Source organism: Hypomesus transpacificus, chromosome 6, assembly GCF_021917145.1.
Source record: "Hypomesus transpacificus isolate Combined female chromosome 6, fHypTra1, whole genome shotgun sequence".
In the NCBI taxonomy this organism is placed as follows: Eukaryota; Metazoa; Chordata; class Actinopteri; order Osmeriformes; family Osmeridae; genus Hypomesus; species Hypomesus transpacificus.
Genome location: NC_061065.1, coordinates 5,561,898 through 5,573,371, shown reverse-complemented (window position 1 = coordinate 5,573,371; position 11,474 = coordinate 5,561,898). Strand labels below are relative to the sequence as shown.

The 11,474-nt window shown below is 47.3% G+C and overlaps 1 protein-coding gene across 1 annotated transcript; it reads right to left on the bottom strand.

Moving 5' to 3' along the window:
* Positions 1 to 3,917: 3,917 nt before the first annotated feature.
* zfp36l1b (zinc finger protein 36, C3H type-like 1b) lies at positions 3,918 to 8,317 on the bottom strand. The gene is made up of 2 exons (XM_047022008.1): positions 8,140 to 8,317; positions 3,918 to 7,003 (listed from the first exon to the last, which is right to left on the bottom strand). The coding sequence occupies exons 1-2, from the start codon at positions 8,191 to 8,193 to the stop codon at positions 5,993 to 5,995; spliced, it is 1,065 nt and encodes a 354-aa protein (XP_046877964.1). The 5' UTR covers positions 8,194 to 8,317; the 3' UTR covers positions 3,918 to 5,992.
* Between the last annotated feature and the right edge of the window lie 3,157 nt (positions 8,318 to 11,474).

Genomic DNA, 11,474 nt, shown 5'->3' with positions numbered 1-11,474 from the left:
TGATAACTGTAGTGCTGCTGCAAGGAGAGCCATTTTAACATTCAAAATCCTCTTTTGTTGTGATTTGTTTTCCAGGAAATAGAAACCAGGAAACAATGTGTCAGACCACAGACCGCCTTGATGGGATTCAGTTCACTCTTGAAACTGGCAAGCAGCTGCTTTGCCTTTGGGAACTGTGTGTGTGTGTGTACGTGTGTCCACACGTGTGTGTTTATGTGTGTGTGTGTGTGTGTGTGTGAGTGAGTGCATGCGGAGAAGGATTTTCTTCATTCCCATGTAAAGTGGGTCTACAGTCCCCACTGTTGTCACTGTAAACAAAAATGTATCCCTATCAAATGCTTATAATGAGGATGAATCCCGATGGATCAACAGAGTGAGCAGCCCTCCCAGACAGACGGGCGTGTTGTATTAACCCCTTATCAGTTCCTGTGTGGGCAGCAGCGCTGGTGATAGCTGCCATGTTCCTCCACCGCAGTCTGGGCTGTCACTGGGAGGTGAAGGACAGTAAAGCTGCCCAGTTCAGTGTGGGAGGCACTGATAGCAACACCAAGGCTTCAGAAGGTAACTTACTCAACGTCTGTTAAAAGCCCAAACAAAGGAGCCCTCTCACACAAACCCATACAGGGTTTCACCTGCTAGGTACAGGACACGTATGATGCAAGCAGATCTGTACCGGGCATACTGTACTGTTCTGCCCAGATCAGTCCTCTCAGGTTTCCCACACAACTGCCAAGCCTGTATGTATGTCCAGAGGTCTTCCCCAGTGCTGGTATGTGAAGCCTAGCGCTGCTGTGACCCGCTCTGTGGCTCTTGTATGTGCTGCTTCATGTTGTAGCACCAGGTAGGGGAGGGCCAGGTAAGGGAGGGCCAGGTAGGGGAGGGCCAGGTAGGGGAGGGCCAGGTAGGGGAGGGCCAGGTAGGGGAGGGCCAGGTAGGGGAGGGAGTGCTGGAGTTAAACATTACTGAGGTTTGTGTGGCTCAGCAGGTTACAGGCCTCAGGGTACTGGGAGAGGAGAGCTTACTGGACAGGTTTCACACACACACACACACACACACACACCACCCTCACACACACATCACAGCACACACACACCACAGCACACAGCAGAGCAGTGAGGCAGAGCAGAGTGTTCGTAGTGAAAGATTACCTGGGAGAATTCACAAGACAGACAGAAAATGCAGAGCTCAGTCTGCTAATGATTGACAAGAGGACACATCAATATCAGCTGACACTAAATGGAACCTGACAGGCAGTTACCATGACTCCTGTTCCCATGACTTCTTCAACTTCCCAAGGCTTCAGTGCCTGAAGGGGAAGTTTGGCTGATTAGCTGAACAATGGGCTTATTTCTGGTAGTTCTTCCTTTTTCAGTTGTTTTTCACTCACTCACTCACTCACACACTCACTCACTCACTCACTCACTCACTCACTCACACAGACACAAGATCAAGTCTACCAACATGACAGTACAGGTAGCCTCTTGACCAGAGATGGAAAGTAACAAAGTACAAATATTTTGTTACTGCACTTAAGTAGATTTTGTTTAAACACATGATTCAAACCTTTCTCAAATCAAACTCATTTAGTTTCAATATAGTTCTTGGTCCTTTAAGCAAACTGGAATTAAGCCCCGACAGAAGACAATACTGGTGGACCAGTTTCATGTTTGTGTTTTGTGTGTAAGGCCAGTGAGGAAAATTAATAAAGTATTCATAAGGATCCAAAGCTTGAGTGTTTGTCTTTCTGGGCACATGCAGTTTGTTCCAGATCTGTTGGCACAGTCTCTCTTGTAGTGATCCTGCTGTTACAAACTGAGTGAACTCAACTCTTCACAGTACATGAGGTACCCCACGACACATTTATGTAGTGTAAGTCTTTCCTCTGGAAAAATTACAGTCAATAAAGACTCTACAGTGACACACATTCACAGACTGAAACACACACACTCACTCACACAAACACAGTCAAACAAACACACACACAGGCTGATACACACACACACTCCTTCTTAGTGTCTCTTACAGTGTGCTTCACTTAGTCCACCTCAGAAGGTGTGTTGCGAGGTGTGTGTGTGTGTGTGTGTGTGTGTGTGTGAGAATACCCCGGGCCACAGTTTCTCCTGGCAGCCTGATGTTTGGAGAACCGGCATGTCTCCACAGGTGGTCTGGACTACCTGAAGCAGTACCTCAGCACACTAACTCACCCCCCTGGCTCTCACCTGCACCTGCTCTCTGTCCCATCCCAGCCAGTACAGAGTCAGGATGGATCTGCTGCTGGTGAACGAAGCCAGCTACAGACCAGGGACCTGGAAACAGTGTGCAGTAATGAGTGAGGAATTGGATCAGCGTGGTGGGGGGTGGGGACGGGTGGGGGCCTTGTGTTGGAGGAGGGAACCCTGTCCTCACATCTGTAGCATGCTCCGTCAGCCAGGATCAGCTTAGCTCTGTCGCTATGGAGGCACACACATACACCACTACACACCCACAGATCAGTTTGTGAAGCGAACCAAGCTAACTGTCAAGCTACTACTTGTACACGTTTTTGTCAGTGTAGTTTTTTGTTGGCTGTGTGTTTCTTTTGAGGTGAGGAACATTCAAATACTGTCTGTCTCTGTCTCAGCACAATTATATTCTGCATCCGATTTGTCAATGATCAACAGATCATTGTTTCAACTCTGGAAGTTGTCTTAGAGTCCCAATCAGAAAAGCGGTTACCTTTGAGTATGAACGTTTCCTGCCTTTACCCCCTCCCTCTATCTTCCCAGGAGCTACCCACCTCCCCGTACCGTCTCCCAAGGTGCTCTCCACAATGTCAAACATGGAAACAACTCTACTGGGTGTCCCTGATGGCTCTGAGGCCAGCTGGGTCCGCTGGATGAACTCAGAGGCTCCTGGCCTCAGTCTGGGTGAGCTGCCTCTTCTCTAAACACAGGGGAAAGCAGCTGATAGAGGACTAGTAAAGTCTGCAGATGGAGCATTGCTCAACTAGTGCTGGCTTCTTCCTCCTAACTGCCCTTAAAGGCACAGTGACCCCTGCCTTCACTTGGCAAAGAGATATCACTGATGCGTGTGAAAACAAGAGTTTCAAAACATTTTACACCCTGCCCCCCAGCATCACCCACCCGTTGCAACAAGTACTGCTCTCTACTCAGTCAAGTTTCGCTACCTGTTTTCTTTCCCCCCAGTCACTCAAAGCAGGTGTGGGGTTCTCCTTTCGTAAAAGGGTGTAGGTTATGTTGAGTGTAGAAAACTGAACAAACAAGGTGCTTAGCAGGATCACGTTAAGGAAGGAAAACGGGGATGTTCTTTTGTCTGAGTACAAAAATGAGAAGCTAAAAGTATAAGTTCCTTTCAGCTAGTATTAACTTAGCAGGACCTTCATTTGTCCGTGTCCGGAGACCAGGGGCCACTTGGCTGGAATAAGAAATGAACTGAACCTGCAATTCATCAGCAGCAGGGCAAACTGAGAATTTGGCCAAAATGACTCAAGCGTCAACACTATAAAGGCTCATGTCTCTTCCCTTACAGTAACCATGGTGACAGCCTGTGAAAGTGCCAGTGGGTGAGAGCAGGTGGGGGGGGGGGACTGAGGAGCCGTGACTCTCCCTGCCGGAGGTGGGCAACACATGACAGAAGACCAGGAACTTCCAACACAGAGAACAAGTTGGATATCCTGGTCTGAAAACATTGGCTCGAGGACACATTATTACCCTCTGTTGAGAATAAGGCTGAAGTTGCTCAACTTTCTGAGATAAAGATGCAATCAACTGCAGTAGGATGACAAATATGTCATAACTACTTAATTGCTTTTTCCTACATGTGTGCCAAAAGATGACAACTTCCTTGTGTTCAACATAGACGTTGTTTGTTCTCATTGGGAGTCGTGGTGTGAAGTCACCTTAAATAATAACTGCAGCTTTTCAAAAGAAGTTTGGGTTTATTGGTTTTAAACTGCAATCTGTCATTTACAAAAGGTACATGAACAAATGAATGACTGTAGTAAACAGCGATGGCTGCTAAAAGAGAATACATTCAACAGTTGCTTTCATGTGTCAATCCTGTTAACCATAATTCTCTGCTACAAACACATTTTAGGCTTTTATCTGATCTGCTATATAAAAATATGATGGCACAACATTTTGGATACCTGGAATGTATTGATAGGCACTTCATAGGAACAAGTGGTCCAACAACATCGAATCAAAAACTAACACAAATCACCTAATTTGGTAACTAAAAGTGCTAGTAAATGTGTGCACATTATTGCGGATTAGGGAAACTTCCATGGTTCATTCAAATAAGAGCTTAAAATCTTTCCAGCTGATTCTAGTGACTTCTAAAATGAATGTTGATCGTGGTGAAGACAGTGTCAGAACATGAACAGGACTGATCCTCACTCACCCTACAATCTAGACGGTGAGAGTGGCTGCAGCCACAACTGGAAAAGGGATTAAGACAAAGGAAACCTGAAACCACAGTCCAACATCAGGTAGGAGGAAAAAAATAAGAAATAAAAACAATAAATAAAATGCAAAACCCTTTTTGCATTTTTTGTTTTAAATTAGGATTCACTTTCAAAATAAATCAAAGTGTAGTTACAAAAAATGTCATCGCAGTATAATATATTAACTGTGGAAAAAAAATAACAAAACAGGTCTTCACAATCTTGCGATTAATACGGAAGATCATAATTTAACATAAAAGAAAATATATTCTATTGTTTCATTATCCAGATAAATAAAAAATAAAAAAAAGCTTAAGATCAGCAATAAATACATTTTGATAAGTTAAATAAGCAGTGACAAGCAAAGCCCTCCATACGAAGGTTCTTTAAAACAAACTAACCAATAATAATAATAATAATAATAATATATTGAACAAGGTGGAACCTACACAGGAGCACATTTTGCTCAGTTGATTTTCAGGCAGTGAACTGTGGGGTCATCTCAAAGAACTGAACTGGTTAGGCGGGGTTGAAAAAGGCCAAACTGAGAAGTACGTTTCTAAATCAAGGTTAACAGGAGGACTGCACCTACCACCTCCAAACACAGCCAATGACAAGCAGCCAGCAGACCGCTCGACTCCGCTCAGCACAGGTTAGTGGAGGTGGTCGTCATAGATACAGAGGGTGCATAGCACCAAGGAAAATTAATTTATTTCCAGTCTAATAAACTATAAACAAAACCTCCATCTGTGTCACCCTTATTAACATAACAAAAAACATTATTCCAAATAGAGAAGGAGCAGAAATTTAGACCATTATCAAACATGGAAATAACAATTATGGTCCACATATTCTTGGGCACACAAGGCATTAGAGCTTAACTTACTGTATAATGTTTTTGCTTATTGAATTTGAAAGGCTAACCCTTTGATGAGGCACTGATTCCTCTGAAGAGACCTCTCAGAGTTGGGACTGGGAGAGTGAAGGCACGTAAAGGCCACCTGAAGGCATGCAGCGCTGCTACACACCAGCCGACTGAGGAGGGAGGGAGTCCAGGCCTCCAGACACGCACCCACCACCACGTCCTCTCCTTCAGTACCAGGTTACACCAGGGCACTGCTGTGGAGGGCACAACTCCCATTTTCATTTGTTAATTGCTCAAAGTGATTTAGGGAGAACACATTTGGGGAAACAAAGCACACTGCTGTCTGCTGCCTTATCAGATTCAACCCTGGGACGAGGGACGGGGGGTGACGACAGGGGGGACGGGGGGAGGAGGAGGTGGGGGTGGGATGGTTCAGTGAGGACAGCTGGTGGGAAAGAGGGGAGGGTGGGCTGCTCCGCTTCCTCTGCAGAGAGAAGGCACTCCCCTTTCTGCTGTTACTCAGTGGCTACAACACTGCACAAACACTGTCCACTCCTCTGTTGTAAACAAGGCCCAGAGTGGGGGGGGTGGTGAGAGGGCAGACGGGGAAGCAGTCACTCACTCATTCATTCATTCAGTCACGCTCAACTCTCTATCCCAGGACAGTGGGCGTGTGCAGCTTCCTAATCATCAGAGATGGACAGCCTGCTGAAGATGGGGAGGCGGCGAGAGGCATCAAGGCTGGGTGACTCACACCCACTCTGGCTCCCTAAGCTGCTCTGGTAGCCCTCCTGGTCAGACAGAGAGTCCAGGGGGGAGGGGGGCGACATGGGCCGAAAGAAGTAGGGGGTGGTAGGTGAGGGAGAGGGTTGGCCTATAGGCTCAGAGACAGGGGGGCCCCCGAGGCTGGGGCCAAACGGGTTGGCAAGCTCCTGGCTGGAGTAGGTGAAGGGGTTGGTCTGCCACTCCCTCAGGTCCTCTGTGGAGAACATGGGTGGAGGGGTGACTGAGGTGGGGCTGTCCTGCAGACCTCCAGAGCTGGGGAAGCCGGCGAAACTCAGGCTGTGCTGCAGCCGAGGACGCTCCAGCTTGTTGAAGCTGGACAGCGGAGGAGGCCCCCTGCGCTCCTCCGCGTTGTGGATGAAGTGGCAGCGGGGGCCGTAGGGGCAGAAGCCGATGGTGTGGAAGGTGCGGCAGAGCTCTGTCTTGTACTTGGGGTGTCGGCTCAGGCTACGCAGCTCGTGGATGCCGTGGGCAAACTGGCACTTGTCTCCGTACTTGCAGGTGCCGTTCTCCTCGAAGGGCCGACACAGCTCCGTCTTGTAGCGGCTGGAGTTCACCTGACCAACGCCGCCTCCGAGGCACAAGGAGCCACCAGACTTCAGCCTCTCTCCCGTCTCTGAGAAGGAACGGTCGCGGAAGCGGTTCTCCTTGTTGTTGCTGCTGCCCATCAGGACCGACGGGTCTGTCTTGAGGCTGTTGATGAACTGGTTCTGGTTAAATTTGGCGTTGGGGATGGTGACGGAATGACGGCGCTGGAACAGCCCTCCTCCAGAGGAGCCCCCCACCACCTTCCTGTCCAGCAGGGACCCAGTAGGGGAACAGGAGGAGGGGTTGGCACTAGGGCAGGGGACAGTGGTTGAGTGGGACCCACCGAGAAGACTGTTGTTGTTGAAGTTCAACATTTTGTTATGCTGCAATAAAATAAAATAGGAAAGCCCATGGTAAGGTTAGGGTAACAAATAAATAAGCTACTCCTAACTGTAGGTATTTGCATAAACTTCACCCTTTTCAGTTCTTATTGTTCGTCACATTCTTACGAGTAAGCCATGAAAGGCATGCATCAGAGCATGGGTTAGCTGGACTACTAGACGGTTAGATTTGTTACTGTCTCTGAAGAATGAAGTTTTTAACTTTAGAGGTATAACTTTGTTTAAGGACATTGGCAATTAGTTGCTGAGTTTAGTATTCAATTTCATCAGACTGTTGTAATATTGTTTTTGTTTTTTATTCCATTTGCCGCATCTAATAGTACCATCGAAACAACCGTGTACTTGCTTAACAGCGGACCGACATGCTAGATAGATTATAGCCGCTTCTAGCAAGCGAACGTCAAGCCCGACATGGCTGACACCGCTACGGCGTGAACACGACAGTTGTTTTGCTACTTGGGTACTTTGCAAGTTACAACTTGCGTGCAACATTCAAAGCAAACGTATGCAGACCACTAGCTAGTTTAATGAATAACTCAACGATATTAAATAGCTGATTGGCGTTGCTCGATTACTTACTGACTATAGTCTACCTTTTGGCAGGTTGGCTAGCTAAGAAGCTAAACAGTTAGTCGATACAGACAGCTAGTGTTATCTTACTGGTAGTACCAAGCTAAGACAACAAAAACATGTGACAACTTGATAAATTGTATGTGGTTTAGCAAATCGTTAGTTGGTACTGAGTAGCTAACACACAGCAAGAGCTACCAATCTAACTTTCTAATCCAACTTCTTCATCAACACCCACATGACGTTTGACTACCATCGTTATCTTGCCACTTTTTAATTCTACTTTTGCCACGTTTCAAGTCAACGTAATGCTAGGTAAAAAAAAAACACTTGTTATATCCATGATAAAGTTAAAGAGATGTTAGACAATTAGTGTATCTGGGGGGATAAAGAGAGCTAGACAAACGTAAAGCAGTCTAGCAAGCAGCTCAGAAAGTTACATTGCTACTGTAGCGCTAGCTAATGTGTGTACAGTAAGCTAGTTAACTAACTACAGCTACTCAAGTCGTGCACAGCTAGTCTAGATATCAAACTATGAGTTTGGTTACCTTGTTTGTCACTTCACTGTAATCGAAGAAAGAAGAAACGATGGTGGCTGTCATTGTTGCTGATAATATTGAGAAGAAACGGATCTTATTTACAGGGCTGGTGGTTAATAGTCCAGATTGAAAGGTTATTTGTGCCCTGTAGAGCCCCAGTCCTCCTGCAACAGTTGTGTGCAGCGTTACTGCCTTTATAAAAAACCACACATGCATGGTTATGCAAAACAGGAGGGGCCTGGATTTGATTGACGTGTGATGTAGCGGTTCTCTGTCTTCTTCTTCTTGGGTGCAGAATATAAAACAGAAGCCGCAGAGTTATCTGCTTTTGACTGCCTCTCCACCGCCGCTGTTTAGTGTTCGATGGGCAGTTGAAATCAATCGAAATGTCTATTTTACCTCTAAGAAACACCTGAATGGATTAGAAATAATTACTATAGCGTTATACATTTAGTATCATGTCACACATGTAGCAGTCCCACCATTCCCTAAAATGAAATTTGTGGTTATAAGTTATGTTTCTCCAATCCTTTAAGACAAGTGTCTACTCTGTCTACTGTGAAACAACACGCACACACGCGCGTGCGCGCACACACACACAGACACACACACACAAAATAGAGACAGAAAGTAAGAAAAGAGTATTGCATATTGCATTGCTTTTCTTTGTTGTCTTTGATTGTTGCGCCCGTCAGCTCATTTTTTGCCTCAGTTTTTGGGTTGTTGGTTTATGTCCCCATTGTGAATGAGAGGACCATGCATGCTTCCCATTGCTGCCAAACTTCCTTTGACAAGCTGTAAAGTGACCATAACATTGTTTACTCCGAATCACTGAAATATTTCACCCAATGTTTACCTATGGGGAGGTCGGAGAGCTTTTATTATGTCGAGAAATGGTAGATAATCCACCAACAATGTCTGACTGAGTAGTTTTGAGTTGATCAGAAAGAAAAGTAAAGTGGATGAAAAAAGCACTGACAAAACAGAGGGATGTTTACATCCCCGACTCATGGAGGAAGCTGTGTGTGGTGGTGTGCTTGGGGCCTGTGGAAATATCTCATGTAACATGCAACTTCCTTTTTCCAGCGCCACTTCAATATCTCCCCCTGAGTGGGTCTGGAGTGAGAGGGCAGAGCTTGGTGACTGGGGGAGGGTCCATATCTCACCCTGAGTGGGTCTGGAGTGAGAGGGCAGAGCATGGTGACTGGGGGAGGGTACATATCTCACCCTGAGTGGGTCTGGAGTGAGAGGGCAGAGCATGGTGACTGGGGGAGGGTACATATCTCACCCTGAGGAGGTCTGGAGTGAGAGGGCAGAGCATGGGGACTGGGGGAGGGTCCATATCTCACCCTGAGTACGTCTGGAGTGAGAGGGCAGAGCATGGGGACTGGGGGAGGGTCCATATCTCACCCTGAGTGGGTCTGGAGTGAGAGGGCAGAGCATGGTGACTGGGGGAGGGTCCATATCTCACCCTGAGTACGTCTGGAGTGAGAGGGCAGAGCATGGTGACTGGGGGAGGGTCCATATCTCACCCTGAGGAGGTCTGGAGTGAGAGGGCAGAGCATGGGGACTGGGGGAGGGTCCATATCTCACCCTGAGTGGGTCTGGAGAGGGCAGAGCATAGTGACTGGGGGAGGGTCCATATCTCACCCTGAGTACGTCTGGAGTGAGAGGGCAGAGCATGGGGACTGGGGGAGGGTCCATATCTCACCCTGAGTGGGTCTGGAGAGGGCAGAGCATGGTGACTGGGGGAGGGTCCATATCTCACCCTGAGTGGGTCTGGAGAGGGCAGAGCATGGTGACTGGGGGAGGGTCCATATCTCACCCTGACTGGGTCTGGAGAGGGCAGGGTATGGTGACTGAGGGAGGGTCCATATCTCACCCTGAGAGGGTCTGGAGAGGGCAGAGCATGGTGACTGGGGGAGGGTCCATATCTCCCCCTGAGGAGGTCTGGAGTGAGAGGGCAGAGCATGGGGACTGGGGGAGGGTCCATATCTCACCCTGAGTGGGTCTGGAGAGGGCAGAGCATAGTGACTGGGGGAGGGTCCATATCTCACCCTGAGTGGGTCTGGAGTGAGAGGGCAGAGCATAGTGACTGGGGGAGGGTCCATATCTCACCCTGAGTACGTCTGGAGTGAGAGGGCAGAGCATAGTGACTGGGGGAGGGTCCATATCTCACCCTGAGTACGTCTGGAGTGAGAGGGCAGAGCATAGTGACTGGGGGAGGGTCCATATCTCACCCTGAGTACGTCTGGAGTGAGAGGGCAGAGCATGGTGACTGGGGGAGGGTCCATATCTCCCCCTGAGGAAGTCTGGAGAGGGCAGAGCATGGTGACTGGGGGAGGGTCCAAAGACCACAGGGAGAGGTATTCTCACACAGGTGATCCTTCCCCTCAAACACCTTGGCTTAGCCTGAAGTGTGTTCTTGGACAACGGGTTCATTATTCACTCTCAACATTGGAGACATAAGGAGGGTGTCTGATGTGTTTGTGTGTGTGGCCAAATTGTCCTGTATAACAAGTTTGTCACAGTGACATCTTAAGAGACATTAGAAAATGAGCGAAGGTTTTTTTGTTCAAATTAAATGGAAGGCGTGTTAAAAAAATCTGTCTGGCCACTGAAACAAAAATGGATCATGATAGGGTGGGGGAAACTAGGTATAGAGGTACTGATTTAGTTAATGGTCAATCTCAATTGATGGCTGTTTGCTAAGTGGATGTTCAGTTGACTTGGTATGTCAATGTACCATTGTAGGTCTGGTTTGACCAGTCAACAAGTCTCAAAAAACAAGCTAAATAATAGGCTAAATAGGCAAGTAAGGAGAACTGTTATAGTGTGTTAGTGTGCCAGTCTGTATGATTGATTACCCAATTATATCCTTACATTAGAAGCACTCTAATTTGAACTGTCCATGGTGAGAAGGGCTAGACTCTAGAAGCTTTGCTGTGGGCCATGGGGATTGGCCTTTTCATCCAAAAAGGTCAAATGCTGTAAAGAGGTAGAAAGAGATATGAGGTAGAAAGAGATATGAGGTAGAAAGAGATATGAGGTAGAACGTTTACGCAATAGTGTCTGACAGTGCATCCTCCATGTTTAGTTTAATGAGAGACACATGACATGTACCTGCTTGTTCTACATTTCAGTGTGTAAACTAAGGACATGTCAAGTGAAATACCCTTGTAACACCAATGTCCCTCTCTTTCCCTCTCTGTCTACGCCCCCCCCCCCCCCCCTCTCTCTCTCTCTCTCTCTCTCTTTCTCCTTCTCCCCCCTCTCTCTCTCCCTCTGTCTCTCTCCTTCTCCACTTCTCTCTCTCTCTCTCTTTCTCTCTCTCTCTCTCTCGC